Source organism: Colossoma macropomum, unplaced genomic scaffold (genome assembly GCF_904425465.1).
Source record: "Colossoma macropomum unplaced genomic scaffold, Colossoma_macropomum, whole genome shotgun sequence".
NCBI classification, from domain to species: domain Eukaryota; kingdom Metazoa; phylum Chordata; class Actinopteri; order Characiformes; family Serrasalmidae; genus Colossoma; species Colossoma macropomum.
The window spans coordinates 21062141-21085224 of record NW_023494808.1 but is presented as its reverse complement, the minus strand read 5'-3'; the positions used below and the strand labels follow the sequence as shown (position 1 = coordinate 21085224).

At 37.2% G+C, this 23084-nt stretch overlaps 1 protein-coding gene across 1 annotated transcript in view; it reads right to left on the bottom strand.

Annotated features, from left to right (window-relative positions):
• LOC118798005 (VPS10 domain-containing receptor SorCS1) overlaps nucleotides 1-23084 on the bottom strand; it is a 273068-nt gene that overhangs the window by 114378 nt on the left and 135606 nt on the right. The window contains exons 3-4 of the mRNA XM_036557299.1: nucleotides 21553-21620; nucleotides 4240-4339 (exon numbers count right to left, since the gene is read on the bottom strand). Of these exons, the coding sequence (XP_036413192.1) occupies nucleotides 4240-4339; nucleotides 21553-21620 (168 nt within the window). The remainder of the gene's footprint in view (nucleotides 1-4239; nucleotides 4340-21552; nucleotides 21621-23084) is intronic.

Sequence of the window (23084 nt, the reverse complement as noted above, 5' to 3'; positions counted from 1 at the left end):
TTTATTTACTGGACAAAACAACCAGTGAACCTACATGTGTCTTCTGAGTTTGTATATGTAATGTTGATGATGGTAAAATAGTGGTCAATCTGGGAAAGTTTTCTTTGGGGACTGATTTACAACACCTTCTACCTCTTAAGGATGAATGAATCTTATCAGAAAACATTGTAAAACAATGTCTCAGGCATCAGGCTGTGTATTCACAACCAGTTCATGTAATAACTTTCTGTGAAGGAGCTTTTAGAGGCAGACGTCCTATCGTCATCAATGTGACCAATTCTGACTCAGTAAGTTCCTCTAGAATCAGGGAATTTCACATCAACCACTCTGAATGAATCTGTTTACATCTTAACCATTTAATTACACAGAAATTGGACCACTGGAATTCCCCTTTAAGACAAATAACAGTCTTATTTTTAAAGCCCATTTTACAAAAGACACATAACTGTTATCCTGTGTTAATCGATGTAGCCTTTCACAATGGCTGCGTGCATCACATATTGCTGTGGCAGCATTACTTGTGTGAAGCATAAAAATCCAATGTGTGTCTATTTTTTGACATTTGTTAATAGCAGTTTTGAACAAAATTCAGTTTTCCTATACTGCGCAGTCTACGTCCATATTTGAAAAACAACTATATTTTAAGCTGCAGCAGAAGCACTGGTATTATCTTCAAACCAAGAAGGTTCTAGTATGTGCTAGACTGATGAGGGAAAAAACTGAGTCAATCAAAACCTCTTACAAACTGTTAAAAGTTAATAACTACAGAATTATAGAAAAGTGTTGGCACCCCTGGACAAATGACAGGTTTTGTTGATGTTCTAAGTGAAAATGAACACATCCTCTACAGAGACCTTCTGTGCACAATTACTGTTCATTTGCTTTATTTTAGTAGATTGGGAAATAAAACATATAACATGGCCTGTGCAAAAGTTATGGTGCACTCTTCCAATATGTTAAACATAGCAAAGAAGTGTTTAAGTGTTCAGGGTGTGTTCAAACTTTTTCATAAGACTGTATGTTAAAATATCGTCTACATAGTTTATTTAACTTGTAAAAAGGAATAGGTTATAACATTAAATTATTATTATTATTGTTATTATTATTATTATTATTAGTAGTATTAGTAGTAGTAGTAGTAGTAGTAGTAGTACTTATTCATGACATTTACTGGAAAATTTAAATGCTCTTCACTCACATCTGGTGAGAAATAGCAACTGTCACTGGTGTAAAAGCAACATAATACAATAGTGATGTTTGATTTCTATGTATGAACAAAAATGCTAAAAAATGAATTTATTTAGGCCTCCCTATTCATTTAGAACTTTTAAGCTGAAAATGAACCACAGCCATTATACCATACTAATTACTATGTCTGCTTCGTTAAACGTTAATTAGAGAAATGTCTGAGCTCGTTGATACGTTTGAGCCAATCATCTGTGTTGTATGATAGAGTGGGTCTAAATAGCTCTGTTTGGCATAAGGTCAATATTTCTGATTGTAGTAGTTTTATATGTGTTATTTCATGGCCTTGTTATCTTTGCTATTAGTCTAAAATGTGCAAATGATCCAAAAAATTAAAGAACAAACATTCTACAAGTAGGCTTGGCCAAGGTTTTGACTGGTACTGTAATTGCAGAAACCACATAAACAGTGATGATCATCGGAGCGTCGTTTTGGGGAAACGGGACTCGCTTTTATTAAGTAAACCGCCACACTTCCACGCTCCGGAGTGGCAGCTTTATGAGCATGCAATCCGCATGGGTCCCACAGCGCGTTCCAGGGACGCATTCTGTCTTCATTACGGCACTGTAATTAACGAGGAGAAAACGAGCCCTTCCTGATTGAGGCAAGGGCTTGGAGGAGTAATGCGAGGAAAGCCACAGAAGAGGGAGGAGAGAGACTAATGGCCTGCACCGTCACTCGGAGGGGACTGCGGGGGCCCTGGCTGTAAATATGAACTCTCTTGTCTTGCCTTTGATTAAAACACTGCAAATTTACGAGTCTCTTTTCATACAGTTCATAACTCAGCGGCCTTCCAAGAGGAGAAACTATAGCCTTTTCAATATTAATGAGGCACATGTGTTTGGCTTTGAATACAACTAAATCTCCAAATGAAGACTTCTTGTTCTTCGTTTTTTTCATCTGTTGTGAAGTTGCTGGTTACTGGTTGTACTGATTGTATAAGTTAGAAGAAGTGGGTGTGTGTGTGTGTGTGTGTGTGTGTGTGTGTGCATGTGTGTGTGTGCGTGTGTGTGCGTGTGTGTGTGTGTGTGTGTGTGTGTAGGGGTAAAATGCTACAAGAAAATAAATTATCCAGTACCCATTTGGAAATCTGACATATGGCAATATATGGATTTCAAATACATGACATATATAAACATATACAAACTTCCTTGAATCTTATACATGTGGACTTTTGTATACATATGTACGACATATATGCCATTTAATTTGAAATCCGACATTTTCGTACATGGTACATATTTCAGCCATACATGTACATAAACAGACACATGTGTAGCACATGTATTTAACAATATATGACAGAAAACATTTATCTATGGAGGGCATATATTACTCCTATATGCTAGCTTGAAGTACAAATGAGTATAATAGCTACATAACCAGACTCTAAAAACATGCACATTGTAAGCTACACAATAAAATCATTGTAACATGACATAAATGAAAATATTGTTCCCTGACACATTTAAATCACTTAATATTTAAGAGTAAACAGATAACTGTACTGGCATGTATGCAGCCATGTATCAAACATATACGCATGATCCATATATTACGATATTTGTCCAATATTTGCTGCTTACATGTATGTACTCAACATAAAGTATATGTTTGAGCCTTTATGATATGTGCAGTATAGCCAGGCTGAAAAGGAACCATACTCCCAAAAACAAGGCCAAGATACTTAAACAATCATGTTATAAAAGATTTCAGAACATCACAGTCAAAGGTAAAACCTATTGTACCTCAAACAGTAGCTTTATAATATTATTTAAAAGTTCACTGAAAAATGTGTTTTTTAAATGAAGAACTCCTCCTGGATGGGTTATTCTGATGATATAGAGTAATATTTGTATCTAACGTGTTACCACAGCTCCATGAGTTCACATTTTTCCATTGTAAACAAATGTTTCCCAGTACGTCCAGAAAAAGTGATTTGTGGTGCGCTACATAGCAGCTTAGCTTTATACATCATGAAAGAGCTTGAACTCATCATGGCCTGATAGTAAAACATGCTAATAAGAGGATGTGCCAGCGCTGACGAGAGACACAGGAAGCAGCATAAGCCCACGCAGCCGATGCTAAACCAGCATCAGCTGGCACTTGTTAAGGGCACTGAGCTCAAAAGAATAAAGACTCAAATCTGAGGGGTTAAACCTGTGTTTCTGTGTGTGGAACTGTTAGCTTAAGCTACTTTTAAATCACGTTCCTATTAGCACCAGAGCCTAAAGTTAGCTTGGTGAGAGTGCTATACCACCAACAATCCTGGCTCATAAAAGCCTCCCTGAGGCAATTTTGAGAATATCAAGTCAAATCTGAGCGGGTAAATTTGTGTCTTGGTGTGTTGAGCTGTTCACTTAAGCTACTTTAAATTTATATCCTTGTAGTATCAGAGGCTAAAGTTAGCTTGGTGAGAAGGCTATACCACCAGCAACTCTGGCTCATCGAAGCCTCCCTGATGTAAGTTTTGAGAATACAGAGTCAAATCTGAGTGGGTAAGTCTGTGTTTTGGTGTGTGGAGCTGTTAGCTTAAGCTAATTTTAATTTATTTTCTTGTAGTACCAGAGACTAAGGTTATCTTAGCAAATAAGGCTAAACCACCAGTAATTCTGGTATGAACCCAATCTCATATTTTCGTCCTGATTCACTTCCAAAGGACCCCTCAGACAATTAGCAAGTTAGCGCGTTTTCATTTTCACACAAGCCATCACATCAGCAGTTAACTATAAACTACCACTGATTTAGATTCACAAAAAGTCAGGCATATACATGTCTAATTATGACTTTTGAGGTTCCTCACAGAGTTGTTGACGTTCTAATATGAATGATTCATCCAATAACATTGTAAAAATTGTGATCGGAAAACCAGGGGAAGTAAGAAGTGGGTAACTTTACAGGGTTTTCTTATGACAGCAATGGTGAGAAAAACTTACACAAAGAGCTAATCTGAAAAGCTGTGCACACAGGACACAAATAAAACAGAGGACTTACCTTTCTCTTGTTGTTTGGACTGACGTACAAGTAACTCAGTATGGTCTTCACCCCCACTTTTTCATTAAGCTTCTCGTAAGTGGTTCCGTAGTCGGTTGACCTGAAAAGTAATGAGAGGACTCAATGAAGACTTGAATTAGTTGCCGCAATTAAAGTCTGTCTGTGCATTTAATGCAAGGGACGATCAGGCATGCTATAAAGTCATTTGGCTTATATATTGTCCTCCTACAAGGTGCACTGAAATATTTAATCTGCTGCACACGTTCGGAAATCAGGATGAGTCAATTAAATCTGCAGACGCTCTGTGGGCAGGCGGGACAAGTGCGTGCTGAAAATTCCTTTTTTTCGATGAAAACTTTCGCTCTGCCCTCGTAAAATGTTCAATTATTCAGGTATAGCGGGAGTGACCCAGACGCTGGCCTCCCCGCTCCTAAAACAGATGAGAAAAGTGTTTTTCTAAATTCTTGCCGCATAAAGATGTCTCAGGATGGCCAAACATGCACGCAGTTTGCAAAGCAATCTTGAGACAGAGCTTGACCTCACTTGGCTAAGGTCAAGGCTTTTTAAGCAGCAAGTTCCTTCACTTCCGTGCTTTATGGAGTTGCGAGAGGTTTGCCACCATGAAAAGCATAAAAAGCACAATTTGTTGGGCTTTTTCACAATTTAGTGACAGCTCTATTATCTCTTCATTGTCATTTCAAAAACTCGCAATTCCATTCTTTTGTTGTTTTTACACCATTTAAAAATTACTGCTTCCTTTAACATTTTACAAGCATTTCATGACAAATGGACCATTAAATTAGCTAAAAATTACTTGGAATCAAATCTTGTTATATGAACTTACTATATAAATTACATATGTGTTCTGCTAAAGTTTAATAGATACAAGTGATAAAAGGGTCACTTGGGATCTGTCTTTGGGACAGAGTTCTCACAAGTTAAGTTAAGCAATGATGGAATAATTTCTGCAAAAGATTCCTAGTAGAGTAATGGTCACCCTTAAACGCATAGATGTTTCGCCAACCTTTCATATATATATATATATATATATATATATATATATATATATAAATATATATATATATATATATATCCCCTATACTTGGTCATGGTTGGTATCGTGGGAAGCAGAGAAAACAACCAGTTTTAAAAACTGAACTTTGGAGGTGTGGAAAAATATTCTTGTAGATTTCTTTGAAAAACTGAAAGCAAGTCTCTTGAAAAAATAGCAGCTGTACTAAAGGCAAACAGTGCACACACTGAATACAGAAAAGAGAGAAAAAATGTTGTTGAGGCTTGTGTCATTTTCTGTGTAATTTGTTGTTTTCTGCTTATTTTCATGAAGAACTTCATGAAAGTACTTAATGGCCATTTTAATTGTAAATTAAATAAATGAAGGGTGGTCTCGGACTTTTACACAGTACTGGTTTGGAACCCTCAGCTCTCTATCTGCTTCAGTGCCTCGTACAATGACTCAGAACAGTGTTTTAAAATTCGGAGACTCCATCGTCACACATCTGAAAGTAGCTGTCTCTAAGCGCCCAGGTCTTCGATATTTCCAAGTGGTTTCCCACGACTCTGACAAACACGAGGACATCGGTACCATGGCTTTTCACACAGGGGTTTAACGACATCTCAGAGCAAAGTACTCAAGGAGCATTTCGGATTACTTCTAGACACCATTAAAAGAGGACCAAGGCCAGGATCGTCATCTCAGGGCCTCTGCCCACCTACAGGAGAGGAAGGAAGGTTTTCAGCAGGCTCTATGCGCTTCACTGTTGGCTCCAAGGCTGGTGCAATAATATTGGTTATGTGTGTAACTGGAGTGCTTTCTGGGAGCGACCGACCTTCTACCACAGGGACGGATTACAGCCAAGCTGCCATGGGTCTAGCATCCTGCCCAAGAACATAGAGAAGGTACTACACCAGACGTGACTGGCTGTAACAGCGGTAAACAATGATAGGTAAGTAGTATCAACAGCAGACAAAGAAGATGCCTAAACTGGTCATTAACAACAGTACAAACTTTTCCCACAATACTGAGAGAGTTAAAACACAAATAATTGGTCAAAAGATTTGCTTCATTAATGTCATTAGAGTCAAACCCAGTGCAATTAGAAAATTAAAGAAAAATATGCAGTCAAAATGCCAATAATTCAACTAATGTAGCCTTACAAAAGACCACCACCCCCAAAACACATTGCAGTGAGCTATGAATTAAACCTTGCTTTACTCAGTGTAAGGTCCCTACATAAAATACTTCTGATTAGAGATCTTATTAAAGAGCACAAGCTTTATTTTTTTGTGTTTCTATCAGAAACATGGCTACGTGAAAATGGCACACCAACTCTACCTGAAGCTGATTCTGAAAACTACAGCTCTATGCATACAGTAAGACAAGGCAGGCGTGGAGGAGGACTGCATTTATAATAGTGAGTTTAACTGCATAAATTCCACTATTGGTGAATTCATGTCTTTTGAATATCAGTTGCATCCACAAGCTATGATAAAATTCTCCTCTCTGGGGACTTTAACTTACATACTGATAATCCCTCAGACAGTAATGCATTAGAATTCATTAGACTTTTAGAGACATTTGATTTGAAGCTGCATGTGGGCAGCTCTACCTACAAGCTAGGTCACATTCTGGATCTGGTAATTGCTAAAAGTGTAAACACAAACGTGTCCCTCATCTCTGATGTTTTCACATCAGATTATTCTGTATCTTCTTTCAAGTCAACATAAAAGGTAAGAAAGAGCTTGAAAATTACTTTTAAAAGGGTTATATTGACTCAGAAATAGTTGAACTATTACGAATGTTTTTAAACATCTCATCAAATACAGCTCTGACTCCCTCCTTTAATGATCTGGTCTCTGAGCCAAATCCTAGATTAAAGGAAACTCTTGACATTCTCGCTCCAATCAAAAGGAAGAAAAACTCACATGCTCATAAAAATCTGTGAATGGATGTGGAATTACACCTGCTTATAAGAAATGGTCATAAATCAGAGTGCTTATGGAGGAAAACTAAGCTGCAGGTACATTATATTCTCTAAAAGAAGATCTCCACTTACAGTAATGCTATGAAAATACCCACACAGTCATACCTCTCTACGGTAACTAATAAACACAAAGATAATACCAAAGTCCTTTTTTCCACCACAGACCGACTCATTAACCCTAACTTCTCTGCTAGTGTATCTCATAGTGATTTATCTTCGAAAATTTGTGAAGAGTTTGCAATTCATTTTCAAAATAAAATAGCTTTGATAAGACAGAGCATAGCTCATCCAGCTGAAACAAGCTCCTATGACCTTCCTGATAAGCCACCTACATCAGTAATGACATCTTTGTTATCAATTATCAGGAGCTTGCAGTTGTTATAAACAAATTATGCTCGTCCACATGTGATCTTTACCCTGTTCCTACTTCTCTCCTTAAGATGGTACTTGATTGTGTTCACAATGTCTTAACTTGTAAACTGTTCTCTGTTAACAGGTGCTTTTCCAGATATAAAAAAAATTCAAGCAATTACATGCATACCTAACATCAAATGAGTTATATGAGAGGTTTCAGTCAGGTTTCTGTTCTAACTATAGTACTGAGACAGCATAGGTTTGTGTTTTGAATGACCTCAGACTCAGCGCCAATGCAAAAATCCATCTATTCTGGTTTTATTAGATCTTTGTGCAGTGTTCGTAAAGCTGTTGATCTCAAGTTCTAATCCACCATCTTTAATACTGGGTAGGCCTCTGGGGCACAGTTTTAGATTTAAAGGTTTTAGGTTTAAATCATATTTAATCAATAGGCAGTTTTTAATTTCACTGAGAAATCATTCATCAAAAAAATGTAACATTTCTTGTTCAGTCCCACAAGGTTCAGTTTTAGGGCCTTTGCTTTTCTCTTTGTACATGTTACCTCTAGGCGATGTCATCAGGAAAGATTATATCAGTTTTCAAAGATATGCTGATGACATGCAGTTATACATTTCCTTTCTTTCTGATAATCATCAAATATATAATTATCAAATACATCTCCTGTCAGACAGACAGACAGAAAAGTTAAACCTTCATCATTCCAAATAAAGGAATTAAAACGGGGTCACTTCAAGTCTTTTCTGTTATGCAATTGACCGGCCCAAGGGTTCACTTTTTTGACCGATGGCTGTCTTCTTGCCATGTGGCAAGTCAAATCCAGGCCTGTGTTCACTACCTGCATGCGGTTCAAGTAGTCCAAAAGAAAGAGACACCTGTCAGTTTGTGTTGTCCGAAAGCTGAAACTGAGTGACTTTTTTATTTGATTTTATTTTACTTGAATTATGTGGCAGAGTGAAAACAGTAGATGAGGTGAACATCATCAAATATTCAGATGCTGGTCAAAGTACTAATGTGAAATTTGTGTTCTGTTGAGATCTGGCATTTGAAACTTCTGAAAGTTTTAACAACTTTTCTCAACTGCCACTTCAAATCTATTTTGGGAAGGCGGAATAATCAAGGGTTCAACCAAGATAGTCTAATTTTATGGATGAGCCTGAAAATCTTGCATTCAGACTTAATCAAAATGTCTGTTGCTTCTTCCACGCTAGTAATCAAGACACGTAGCAGGAAAAGTGTCCTGATAGCAGAGTTCATCTCAAGCTTGTGTTGCTATTAAAGGTAGACCCGTCACTATCGATTATATAAACCCAACTCCAAAAAAAGTTGGGGACGTAGGTAAAATGCAAATAAAAACAGAAAGCAATCTTTTTCAGGTATGCAACTCATAAGAGCACAAAGAATAAATACTTAATATTTAACCTTATCAACACTAAATATATACACTAATTTCAAATTTGATGCTCGCAACACATTCCAAAAAGGTTTGGACAGGGGCAATGTAAAATGGGGAAGTTTGTGTACTGATCAAAAGCACCTACCGTGAAACTTTCCACAGGTAAACGGGTGAAAACGTAACAGATGATACAATCAAAGAAGCGTTCACAAAACGCTCAGTTGCCACTTTGCAAAGAACTGCATGAGTGAATAGTTCAACAATTTAAAGATAACATTTCTTAATGTCATGCACTGCAAGGAACACACCAGGATTTCACCATCTACAGACCATAAGTACTTTAGAGGATTTAGAGAATCCGGAGAAATGTGTGCCTAAAGGGAAAGGCCAAAAACCAGTACTGAATGCCTGTGACTACCAAACTCTCGGATGGTACTGCATTAAAAACCAACATGCTTCTGTAATGAACCACATGGGCAATGGGAATACTTCACAAAAACTCCTATCAGTAAAGACAGTTCATTGCCACATATACAAATGCAAGTTAAGACTTGCAGTATGTGCTAATGTGCTAGTGTAGGCTAAAATATAATATAAACACAAACGCAGTTGTTGCAGATTAACGTTTGAGGAAACCAGCTGAGTGATTATAAATGCAAATAAGTCCATTCCAAATTATCAACGACTTAAATCTTTCTCTTTGCGTTTTCGTTATCTGCGTTGCTGTGTGACTAACAGTCTGTGCGTCAGTCTTCAGCGTTAAAGGTGGGTGAATAAGCAGTTATACATTAACTCCAGCGTTTAAGACCATTTATTGTTAAAACTCTGTTAGAACTATGTGTTGTAATGATTTTACAGGAAAGCAGGATTATGTTATTTTACCTAAAAATCTAGTTCTGCTGTGGAGCCGCAGCAGCTCTGCAGCAGTGGAGAGATTATTCAGCTGAGCAGGCCTGATTCTCACCCCAAACAGAGCCAGGGTCAATAATGAGGATTTTAAGGCTGAAGTGTTGCTGAAGTTTAACAAAGGACTCTGAATGTCATGTCTGTATATCTTGCTGAAGGAAGAACCTGGAATGACTGACTTTGCCTTTAGTCTAAATTTTTGTTGAATATCACATCTTTGGTTGTGTAAGTTTGATTGTTGGTTACATTTTTTGGTGATCTTTTTGCATATTAGCAGCTTTTCAATTGTATGTTTCTGGCACATAATTAAATGCAGTGTCTTGTTCACACTATCAGGTGGGCTTGTTTGGTGTTTCAGGTGGAGATTCACAAACATTCTGACAATCACGCTTTGAAAGTAGCTAAAAAGTAGCCACTACTTTTTCTGGAAAAGTAGCTAAATTGTAGCTAGCTACAAATTTTGGGAAAGTAGCTACAAACTAGCTAGCTACTAATTTTTCAGTAGCTATCCCAACCCTGGTGTGGAGTCAACACATAGAATTTCAATTAATTATGGTACAATTATGTTCCCTGACTAAAGGTACTGAGATGTACCCTTGAGGGTACAAAATAAAGTGTGACCACATTAATCGCTGAAACATTATGTATCTTATTCTTATACTGTTTTCTACTGAATACAGGTCGAAAAGTATTTGCAAACCATTTCTGTCTGTTTTTATTTACATTTTTCCAACGTTTTTTGGAATTGGGTTGGAATGAAAACACTACTTAAGGTGGATGAGAAATGCTGAACTTAATTTACTTAGTTAGCTTTAGTTTGTAGCATATTGACTGTCATTAGTATGTCACATTAAAGACATCACTATCCAGCCACCTTGATTATCTCAGAATGAAATGAAGAAAGTGTGTGTTTGTGTAGCAGAAGAAATACAGTTAGAGTTTGGGTTGGGCTGGTCTGCATCATGTCTGCATCATTCCACTCCAGCCATGCGTTCTGAACAACGTTTTTTTCTTCAAACTAAACAAATTCAAATATTTTCAAGATTTTAACAATAACACATTTATCTAAAGCACTTTGCTGTAGTTTAGGCTCCAGTTTTTGTGGCTCCAAAAAGTTTTGGGGGATTAACAAAAAATATATAACTCCTTCAAATACTAAATTGAGAAATTAAACTATGTAGGCCAGCACCAATGATTTCCATAAAGCAGGTTCATTATCAAGTAAAATACTAGTTAAATATTTGGTGCTAGATACAACTTCCCTATCACAAGCCAGACAAACAAATGTAGAAAACAAATTTAACTGTATTTAATGTGATTTACTTCACCATTCATGCAGCAAAAATGGGTGACATGAGACACGGAAGTACAGAAACAAGTACCTGTAGAACTGCACTGTTCCACAATGCAACACACTTGCCTGAATGATCAATGAGTGCATGCTCTTAACACTCAAGCCACCACCCTGCTCATGGCATGCACAGGTAGTTTGTATTAAAGAAGCCTAACAGCTCTTGACATCCCTATTCTGGATGAATCCAAGCCAGAAATGCTCTGGCAAGAAGTTCATCCACATTTATGTTGATCTTAAACCACCTAACCCAACTCTAACTTGTGTTTTAACCATGACAGGACATCATAAAAGTGTTCTCAGATCAGCATAAAACAGCTACTCCTGCCAGGCTCAACAATAAATAGCCTGACTCCAGAGGGTCCTTTTGCTGCCCAGATTTATAATGAAATGGTTACAGAGCTGATGAAATACAGCACTTTCTCCATGGCCCCAGATGGCTGGAGGTGATTCATGACCGCAGCACCACATCGCCACAGGGGTCACATTGGAGTATGGGAAAATTACATCATCTTTCTATCGATCAGCTCCTCATAGCCTATCTCAAATGGCATGTGATTTAATGCCGTTCGGCCGGACTTCTGTAATGTCACTGCCATTTTTTTCCCGTGAGCCCGTGAAATGGCAGGCAGAATTTGAAGGAAAGCGGAAAAAAAGTAGGACGTTTCAAGTGGAAGGGACTGAATGATGCTCGAGGACAACCTTTAGTTTCATAAGATTTACTCATCCATTGCTTTCGACATAATAAGCACTTATTTCAGTACTGAAATCTATAGTAGTTTTTTATCTATAATTTTTTTTTGAATACCTTTATTCTCATGCAGGGATTGTTGTTGTGAGGGTCTAGCTAACTACAGACAATGCAGATTTCTAGCATGAGAACTGGAAGGCCTTAATTTTGCTGTTGGAGGTCTGTTTGTACAGAAGTGCAAAGCTATACTTTAGTATATGGATGCACCAATATAGAATTACTGAGATGATTACGATCTTAAATGGTAACAAATGATTCACTAATGATACCAATAAGAGGTATCATTATCAGCCCAATAACAGCAGGAAATGCCTGATATTTAGGGGGAAAAGAATTAATCTGATCAATAATCCAGCAAATCTATCCCGAAATAGCACACGCTCATTTTGTAACGTAGTTATGTGCAAAAGTTTGGGCCCCTGGTCACATGACATTTTGTTGACTTTCTTAGTAAAAATGAGTTAACATGTCAGAACACACTGCTGCACATTGTAATGCACAATTACTGTTTATTTTCTGAATTTAATATTTTGAGAGGGAAAAAAATGAAATGAAATGTGGCCAGTGCAAAAGTTAAGGCACATTTAATATTTTGTGTTATGTTTGTGTTATGCAAGTAAATGGAAATGTTATATTTAAGTTCCATAATTGTAGAGGATGTGTTAACTTCTATTCACCGGTGCGTTCAAACTTTAGCAAACAACTGTAATGATGTTTACAGCTGCATATTCCTTCCTGTGGAGTGGTAGAGCATTTGAGCAATTTGAGCATGATTGTCTAAGATGCTCTTAAGTTCTCTTAAGTGCTCCAGCTAAAAACAGCTCATTTCAAAGCTTACACTGTTATATATCTATAGAGCACAGTGGTCGTTACACAGTTTTAAACTCTAAAGATGGATTATTGATTCATTTTATGGTGATTTATTTACACAGCTATGATACAGCGCCAGACATGAGAACTAATGCAAATATTTCCATTGTTTTATGTAAATATGGTGCTGCACAAACTCAGAGACCACATTTCTTTTATTCATTCTTTCCTAATTTCCAGTCAAAAAATAAAGGCAAAAGCTGGACACAGTAAAAACTCACAAATCATATTTAATTGTTGAGGTTTGTGTAATTTTTTGTTAAGAATATGTTTTCTGCTTTTTTCCTGATGATGAAAATTTGATACACCTAATGACAGGAACTTGAATAAATGACTTTTGCACAGTATTTTACATGATTTTCTATATATTTTTTCCATTATTTATGGACATGCACAGTTATAGTGAGTATACTTCAACAAGTTAATAACAGGGCTCTAATGTTGTGGTTGTAATTATTGGCTGTAACATGAAATGTTTCTGTATTTTTCAAGTATTTCTGAGCTAGCGGGGCATTTTCACACTGTGACAGGTACAGTAAATTGAATTGAAAATGGAATTTTGTCTTTTACATAATATGAAATCATGCTTAATGTTACTGGAGACATGAATTAACAAGGTAAAAGGGAAAAAAAAAGTTATTTTTGATATCAGATTGATTTTACCACTCAAGCACTGACACCCATGTTCAGTTTGATGCGGCTACAGATGACCCGGTCAGTCAAGCTTCAGCATTTACTGGATCACATGGGTGTTAAGTGCTTTGCTCAAGGGCACACTGCTAGTAGGTAGATGAAGTCTACCTTAGATAGATGGTGTCTGCTCTCCGTGCTGGGATTTAGAGCTCTAACCTTGTCTGAACTTTAAGGAGGCGAAACAATGTTTCAACCTTCGAATGCTCACACCCAGAGGCTCTTAATGTGACAGCTCAGCGAAAATTCTGATTTATCAAATTTTGCCCTTACCCCAAATGTAGTCAATCAGCCAAGACATTGGAGCTTTGAGGCTACTGGAAGTTTATACTGTACCTATAAGCATTGGGCAAACTGTATGTGTAGATAATCAAATGCTTACCTCAAATAGAACAGAATTGTGGAAGTAATCTCAAATAGACTTGTTTACGTGGATTATAAGGTGTGACATACGGTTATGTGTAAAAGTAAAAGAGATCGGGACTCATGTTGACCTGGGTCACATGCTAATTCGACTTAGACTTTTGACGCACTTAACTGACTCGCAATTTGATTCAGACTCACGCTTAACTGTTGTGCGACTCGACTCAAATTTTTTTTGTTTGCACCATCAAAACTGACTAGGACCACCAATCTTAATAAATTAAACCTTTTACATCTGTGGTTTTACCTTTTAGGTTTACTATGGTCATGTGCAGTGTAGTGGCTGTACTCACTGCTGCTTTGCAAAAATGTTTTTCCCTTTTTCAGAAGCTTGAGACTCAGACAAGGACTCACACCCCTTACACACTCAGACCCGAGACTAGATTCTGACTAACACATCAGAGATTCAAGACTCAACTCGGACTTGCACCCCAGAGACTCAAGACTGAACTCGGACTTGCACCCATTTATTCGAAATTTGACTTGGACTCACACCCTGGAGACTTGACAGTTGAATCAGAGACTTAAGACTCAACTCAATACCTTCCAAGAATCTCTGCTATAAAGAAGCTAAACACAAATGAGCAAATGACAAAATGCAGGAAACTAAACAGCAGGCTGGACTGAAATTCTCATTTTTATAATTGACACTTAGTTCAAATACATGCTGTGTTGTTTATGGACCACAAAAATGTAAAGGTTCCTGCCTACTTACATGCAGTAGAGGAGTTGATAACCCCTTCCCCAAACTGAGGTGAGGCTCAGAAGCAAAATTTTGAATGGAGTACTAGCCATGCAATAACCAGCAAAACAGTATTTTTTTCCTCATGATGTTTTAAACCCTAAATTACTTGTATTAAGGGCTTAATCTATAAACAATAAGGTCCTGGATCACTGGGTACTGATGGATCCGGCAAGTCAAACAGCGTTGATTTTGAGCCAAAACACACCATGGCATGAGGTGCATGCACTTTTTATGTTCCCATATTTTGTTATGTTATCTAGAACAAACTACTTATAGAAAATATTAAGATTTTCTTGATACATTTGTATGAATCATTGCAAGTTTTTAACATGTCAATGAAGTGCTGAATACACTAAAATACACTTTGGCCAAAAGTATTGAGTTCAGGTCTTACAGCGACAGCCATTGCTAATAGGTGGACAAAGCGCTGGTGGTCCTCTGTTGTATGACTCACTACATAGTTCCAAACTGCCTCTGGAAGCAACATCAGCAAAAGAACTGCATATCAGGAGCTTAAGTTTGATAGCTGAGTAGCTGCACACAAGCCTAAGATTACTACACGCAAGGCCAAGCGTCAGCTGGAGTGGTGTAAAACATTACATCACTGGACTCTGGAGCAGTGGAAATGGATGATGAATGAATTTGGGTTTGGCGGATGACTGGAGAACTTTACATACCAGAATGCACAGTGCCAACAGTAAAGTCTGGTGGAGGAGAGATAATGGCCTGGAGCTGTTTTTCAGGGTTTGGGCCCAACTCCATATTAATCCCTGTGGTTTTGGAATAGGATGTCCAACAAGCTCATATAGGTGTGATGTAGGTGTCAACATACTTTTGGCCAAATAATGTAGGTGCCATAGCCAATCTGGGAGATGCTGAATACAGAGCTGGCTTGTTCTGGCACAAATTAAGCCTTGCTTGTATTAACAAGAGATAAATCTTTACAGCTCAAAATTATTAAGCTTCATTGTTTCGTTAGAGTTTTTAAATGTTTTTTTCCAGACCTGAGGCCATTTACCCCAAGAGCTTGTCGTGTTTGGTTGACAGCTCTTTTCGAACACAGGTGTGCTCCAAAGAGTTGATTCTTAGTCCTCTTTAAAATGGTGGGTCTGGTTTGCATTGTGTGTGAAAGCTATCTGCTCCTGAAGCTACGCACTGGGCTCCGTAATTGATTCAACTTGTCATGTTATTCCCTGTTTCAAGCTTTGTAATGACGAGAAAAAGGACACTGTGGCCTGTGCAGGAGAGAGAAAGTGGTGTGCTTGCTTCCACTGAGTGCAAAACACTGTCTTGTGACAGCCTGCTTGACTAAAAATCTGCTCAAGTGATAAAGGCTCCTCATTTGCAGGTGTTCCTGCATGAGGATATGTTACAAATTTGTTGTGTTATGTAATTACTATGGTCCATCAGTGTTTAACTGTTCATACCACAAGAGAAATTAAGTTACTGCTTGCCACTTTCCAAAAACTATACACACAATTATGACATGTGGAGCTGCACAATGAATACATGAAGAAATTCTCCTATGTTAACTTCTTTCTGCAGGCCCCCTAGTGCCTTAGTGGCTATTTCACTGGTGGAATGCAAATCAGAGCCAGAGTCAAAAACTACTTTTCTTTGTAACTCTGTTAGCAGATTAACTAGGACCCTGTTGGCTCTATGTATGACTGTTGAGCTGCTAGCGAACAATGATGAGTGAAAGGAAAGGAGTGGCAATTTAAAAAAAAATCACTCCACTCCACAAAGGCAACTTTCCTTATAACACAAAATTGTGTACAACCACCACACTAGAAAACAGCATTTGAATCAATAAAATATTACTTTTATATACGTTGATTTGCTTGCTCACATACACGGTTTGTACATCATACACATTTCCACTGCAATATATTCTATCAAGAAGAAAAAAAAAAGCATTGTGTAAAAACTGAAAATGAAATGTTTCTATTTTTCTTAAAAATAAACGAAACTACAGAAGCATATCAGTGTCAACACTGAAATGAAAATGTAAAATGGCAATGTATTAATATGTTTGCATGTACATTTCCCACTCATATATGCAAATGTTGAGCTCAAACAGAAAATTCAAATTTAAAACTGTGATTTTAATTGGCCATTTGATTCACTAGTATTGACATTTCATTTACACAAAGATTTAGATGCTTTGTGAGTAGCTTTATTATTTCCTGAACTTCATATTTATGCTTAATCTGATTATCCAATAACTGTGCCAAAATTATAGTTAAACTGTAATTTGTCTGATATATCACTCTCTAATAATGTATCAAAGAGAACACCAAGCTAGAAAGCGGGTAAACTTCCAGTGTAAATGGGAAACAGCGCCTCTCCTCTTTGCAATTACACATTCTCACCTACTGCGCTCATTCTTTGTCAAAATACCTTTGAAAATGCATTCGACCCGACTGCATTTTCATTATCAAGACAAGACTTGCAAGTGGAGTCAATACAACTTAAAATATATTATTACAAAGGAATATGGTATAATTATATGTTCAAAGTAAAGGAACTGAAGACACAGCCTTAGGGTACCAACACAGTGACATAAAGGGACAGTTTAGTATCTTTTTTCTGAGAGTGTATACTGGCAGTTGTGTGCTGTGACAGTACTGCCGTAACAGTACCAGTACCACAAATTTTGTTTTTGCAGAGTTCTTTACCTGCAGTTAGACAGGATTGTGGTACTGATTTAACTTGGTGTTTGGGCACAATAATTAGCTAATAAGTATTTGGGCCACAACTGAAAACTCAAAGGATCAGTTTCCAAGACCAAGATGAAGCCTAAGGCTATGCTCAAAAGATTTTCAAAAGGAGATTCACTATTGGCACTGCAATCTAGTCTAAGACTAGATCAGTCCATGTCTGTAAAACCAGCCCCAAGAGTATCACACCTTCAAGCTTAGACAAATTCTTGACAGCTAAGTACATCAATCTCGATTTTTTGCGCATCGTAAAGCACTACTAGTCTAAAAAAAATCAGTACCAGAGCTTAACATACATGTTGTTTTGCGATTCAAGGTGAAATGTTCAATAGAAATGATGGAGGCTGGGAAATTATAGGCATGGTTGATAGAACCTCACAGACCATGACTCACACAACCCAATATAAGTGCATTATAGAAAGCACTCATTTTGCCCACATCATAGGCCTACAGACCATTATTCTGTGTCATCTACGTTATATTGAGGCTTAGTTCATTAAGTCAAGGACACTCAGCTTTAAGCAGTGTCAGGATGCCACCCAGTACAATCCAATTATCGTTTCTTCCTCATCTTAACAGAGAGGGTAACTAATTCTACTTCATATTGCCCTTTGATTAATCAACGTTCTGTTAGGAGCATATTTAATGTAAGGTCACTAATTGAATTACTACGATGCAGCGTAAACAATCAATTCTGTGCCTATGAGTTAGATGGCAGCTATGCAGAGGATTGCAAATTAATTTACCAAAGTGTGGGGTAGAGAGCTTCTGGTACTTATCCCATTCTGCTACAGGAAGTTGGCATGCCATCACATCTTCATTGGCTGTTCTCCATTCCGAGATTACTCTCTGTCTTTCTCTCTCTCTCTCTGATCCTCTGCTTAGTAAAGTTCACAAACACAGAAAGGACCACACCGCACATGGAGCACTACATGCATCCACTGCTGTCAGGCCTGATTTTCTATGCTGGCCTTTAGTACCATTCGAATACACAGAGATCTGAACTTGTCTTAGAGTATTTGAATAAAACATGCATAGTTTCAAATGAAAAATATAAGAAATCATGCATTATCTTGTTATTTTTCAGTGTTTTTGACTGAGTATGAAGCGTAGAATCAAAGAGAATACCAGGACCTCATACAAGCAGCTGATGTTGTGTCTTGTGTAAAGAACGGGGGGGGGCACCACAGAGCAGGTATTATTTGGGTGGTGAATCATTCTCAGCACTGCAGTGACACTGACGTGGCGTATTTGTGTGTGTTGTGCTGGCACGAGTGGATCAGACACAGCAGTGCTGCTGGAGTTTTTAAACACTTCAGTGTCACTGCTGGACTGATAATGCCAATGGCATCCTGTGACCACTGATGAAGGACTAGAGGATGACCAACACAAACTGTGCAGCAACAGATTGAGCTACTGTCTCTGCAAGGTGGGCCAACAAGGTATAGGTGTATTTAAGAGTGGACAGTAAGTGGACACTCCAGCAGCACTGCTATGTCTGATCACTTGTACCACACACTAACACACCACCATGTCAGTGTCACTGCAGTGCTGTGAATGATCCAGCACTCAAACAATACCTGCTCTGTGGTGGTCCTGAAGAACAAGGTGAAACAAATAATTCTGGGTAAGATGTCTGGAAACTATTTGGTAAAAAATTCAGATACATGTTAAAGGATCACAAGAGCTTCTTAAATACATTGAAGAAACAGTAGCTTGCCATGATGGTCAGGGTTAAATGGCTAGGTGAGCCAAGAACGCTAACGTCACTATCAATTGCTGCTGGCTGGTATATTCTCTGTGTAACTGACAGCTCTAGATTTCATTCATTTGTAGCTATATTACTATTGTATAGCTATATCTATGTTTTAGGACGGAAATGCTGGTTTCAGATCAGCACACTGGAACAATAAGGCCTCAGCTTCCACACTACTAGTCATAAATAACCCCCTTGGCGGTTGATGGGCCATGTGATCCATACACAGCATGTTGGAAGGAGTGAGAGAGGCCAGTGGATGATGGACGCACCATTAACGGGGTAATGTGGCTTTATCAGTCTATTAACACCCAATCGTCTCTGTTTAAAAGTCACAGAGCTGTGCTTTGGATGAGGTAGACCTATTTGTAGTGTGGTACATCGAGCATGAGTGCGTTCGAAGAAGAGCATGGAGAGACTGAAACTGCTAATTGCTCGGATCCATAAAAACTGGATCATTTTAAAGCAATAAGGCAAAAAAGGAATAATGAATCAAATAATTAAAGTAGTAATGGGGACGAATTAGCATTGTGTCATTTGAATAATGCTAAATGTCTATCAGTTCAGTTCAAGATCAACAATTATAAACAGCGATAAGTAATTGTTTTAGTATTGTTAAGTATTGTTTTAAACCATCAGTCTTTAGCAATCTTTTCTTAAGATTGGATAATCAACGATTTTGATTAAAATATACTCAAGCTCGCACAATACTTATTCTTTATATATTTACAGAAGATTTTGTTTTATTAGAGGGATTTTATTATCCATAATATCCATTCCAACAAACTAGTTCAAACTGCAGTCACACAGGAAATAAATATTTGAAAAACGATCAAGTAATATTTACAAGGATTATGTTACGATAATTGAAACCATCAATTAAAGCATTAATCGAGGGAGTAAATATACTAAAACTGTACTTTACAAAATGTATGCAAGATCTTTTCGAAGAGCTCTCTGATTTGTTTTAAAGTTGAAAGATTTAGATTTATCATGAGTTTCATTGTTACTTTATTCAAAAAATGCTGTCTCACATTTTCATGTCATGTTTTAATCCATAGGCGGTGCAGGAAGTGATTCTGCATCTCTGTCCCTCGTGGCCACATAATGACCAGTTAGATCCCACTGTTTTGAAGTAACTGTGTCTCAAACTTTGAAAATCAGTGTGTAGCATTGAGAAATGTTACGATTGAAACACATTATATGCAATTAAATTAACTTTTTTTGTGTTTTAAAAAAATATTATGATTTTATCTGAGCACAGCTGTTAAAAGCTGTTTGCTAGTTATGTACTGGCTAGCATTTTTGAGTTCCTCTCAAAATTATCTAAAATTGTCACTCCTGAAGTAATTAATTTAATAATCAATTAATAATTTATTTAAATAAATTAAACAAGGTCATTAAGGTCATTCAAAGCAAAAGGATTTTAGTCTAAAGTCAAAGTCATTAAGAAGTCTGAAATGAAACTTTCAACTCTGACTTGGGTAGAGTGGTCTATGTACTGTACACACTGGCAGAACAGGAATTTTGATTTTGATACTGAGTGTAGTATCACAAAACCCAAGCTATTTTATCCATGACCACCTCTCTCTCAACTCAGGATGAAACACTTTACAGAACAAAACATTAACTGAAATTAACGAATACAAACATCAAGAGGTAGAGCAATTGTACCAATCTGAGAGTATGAAAAGTATGTAAACAGCAAGCTAATTCAAGATGCATGATTCAAGAATTTATTGCTATACGCACAGAGAAAGACTGCACAATGAAATTCTTACTCTAAAATTACTCTGAAATTCTCCCAGACTACACGTTACTACACAAACACTATACAAATATTAAGAACTAAGTTTAAAAAAGCAGAAAATATAGGAGGAGAGTGAGATAAATATGTATCAAATTGTCTATACATGCAGAATTACTATTAAAGTAAATAAATGTATAAATGTATATGTTAATATCACGTGAAATAAATCTAACCATCAATTGTTTTTCAAGCTTTTTTTTTATCAAGCGAGCAGCAAAACAAATTGAGATGTCCAGCTATGTGGTGTGATTGCACTAAATTATCAGTTCTATTGTTGTTTCTTTGTACATCCTTAGCATCACCTTTGTGTACTGAAATGTGGTGTGTTTGGAATTTTATACCGTGAGCTGAACTGTAAGCTGTCAAACTGCGGATTTCAGCGTAGAATCATTATACCAGAACTAAAAACACTGACTGTATGAACATCTTTCACAAAACAAACTGCATCATAGATGAAGCCAAACACTCATTATCTACTTTCACACTAAGCAGAACATGCATGTTCATTTCTGTGCTCTTACCTCCACAAGGAGCTCTCAGTGACGCTCCCCAGGTTGAAGTCGTACAGCTTGGTCAGCATAAGAATTACCTGAAAAAAAAACAGGACCATATGGTTACTCCGTATTATGCGTACCGTATGGCACACAGGTAAAGTGTGATTAATATATTTGCATAACTAAGAAAGGTGATTATCTTTGTACATGCTAATCACATAATATCTCTGTAACTCGCTGTACTGTATATATTATATCATTTACAGAGGAAAACATTACTCATTCACTTAGAAGACAGAAGGAAGACAGTGGAATTCATTTACAGTATAACACAAAAGGTAGAAGGTGTTCTCTTATCTGAGGTTTAAAAAGGCCAAGCAGCAAAAATGAACTGAATTATCAAAATTTCCTTTATAATTTATTGGAAAATGATAAAATAGGAAGCGTTTTAAAAATTATAAAAACATTATATTGCCAAGAAATGCCAAAAAAGCATTTTCAGAGATGTATAGCAAACTTTTTGAACTGGTGGTGCTGGAAAAGCTGCAATTGTTGTAGCACAAATAAAACACTGCAGAACTGAGAAAATTGTCCATATTCTAAAAAGAGTTAATCTTTTTAGTAAGTGAACACATTTTCATAGCAAACTGTCAAAACCAGAAGCAGCATGTAAAAGGTTTCACTTTTAATATTTATTTCGGAAAATGTATAGAGTATTTATTTTCTCCACAGCAGTTCATTTTCCCTACAAGGGGTCTTATTAGCACACAATTAACATTTAATTTCAATTACCATTTTGAGAGGGAGGAAACCCACACTAGCAGGAGCTCCAGGAATGCACTGAAGTCACAATGTTGAAATGGAAAGGCAATTACTTTATCACCTCAAAACAAGCTTCCATGACACATGTGATTTGTAATTAGTTGCTACTAAACCAAGAAGTCGATTAACTCCCAGTGATTACAAAATACAGGGCAGGAAACTGGATTTAAGGTCCAGATAAGGATAGCAAAGACAAAAGGTGCAGCTTCTAAACACAAACTTGCTTTTTTTTCAGAATGTAAACAGTGAAATCCTGAAACATAGCTAAATTTTACATATGACAGTACAGCCCCAAATAAAAAAAAGCAATTTTTTTGTCGAGGCACTTTGTTTACAAACATTTAAATGTGATCTATAGTGTTCAAACTACCTGATGGACTACAACTACCATAAACGCTAGAACTGAGCCTGCTGTACTATTCACATATCTAGACAGGAAGAGGTGGCTTGAGTAGTGGGGAAATATTGCTCAATGCTGCGCATGCCTACTAGTGAGAATTATGTAATTGACTTATGTAAGCACTGGAATCTGAATGGAGAAGTTACATAGGTACATAACACAGTTCTTTCGCATGCATATGCGATTGTGCAGTATCAGTTTGTCCAAACATGTGTATCAATATTAATATAAACAGGTGTGTTCCACTGGCTCTGTTTCGGTTTCTTTCTGTAAAAGAGAGACCAGTACGAGAATTTCAAATAAGCAGCATCAGCCAAATGCCAGTGCTGATTAAATG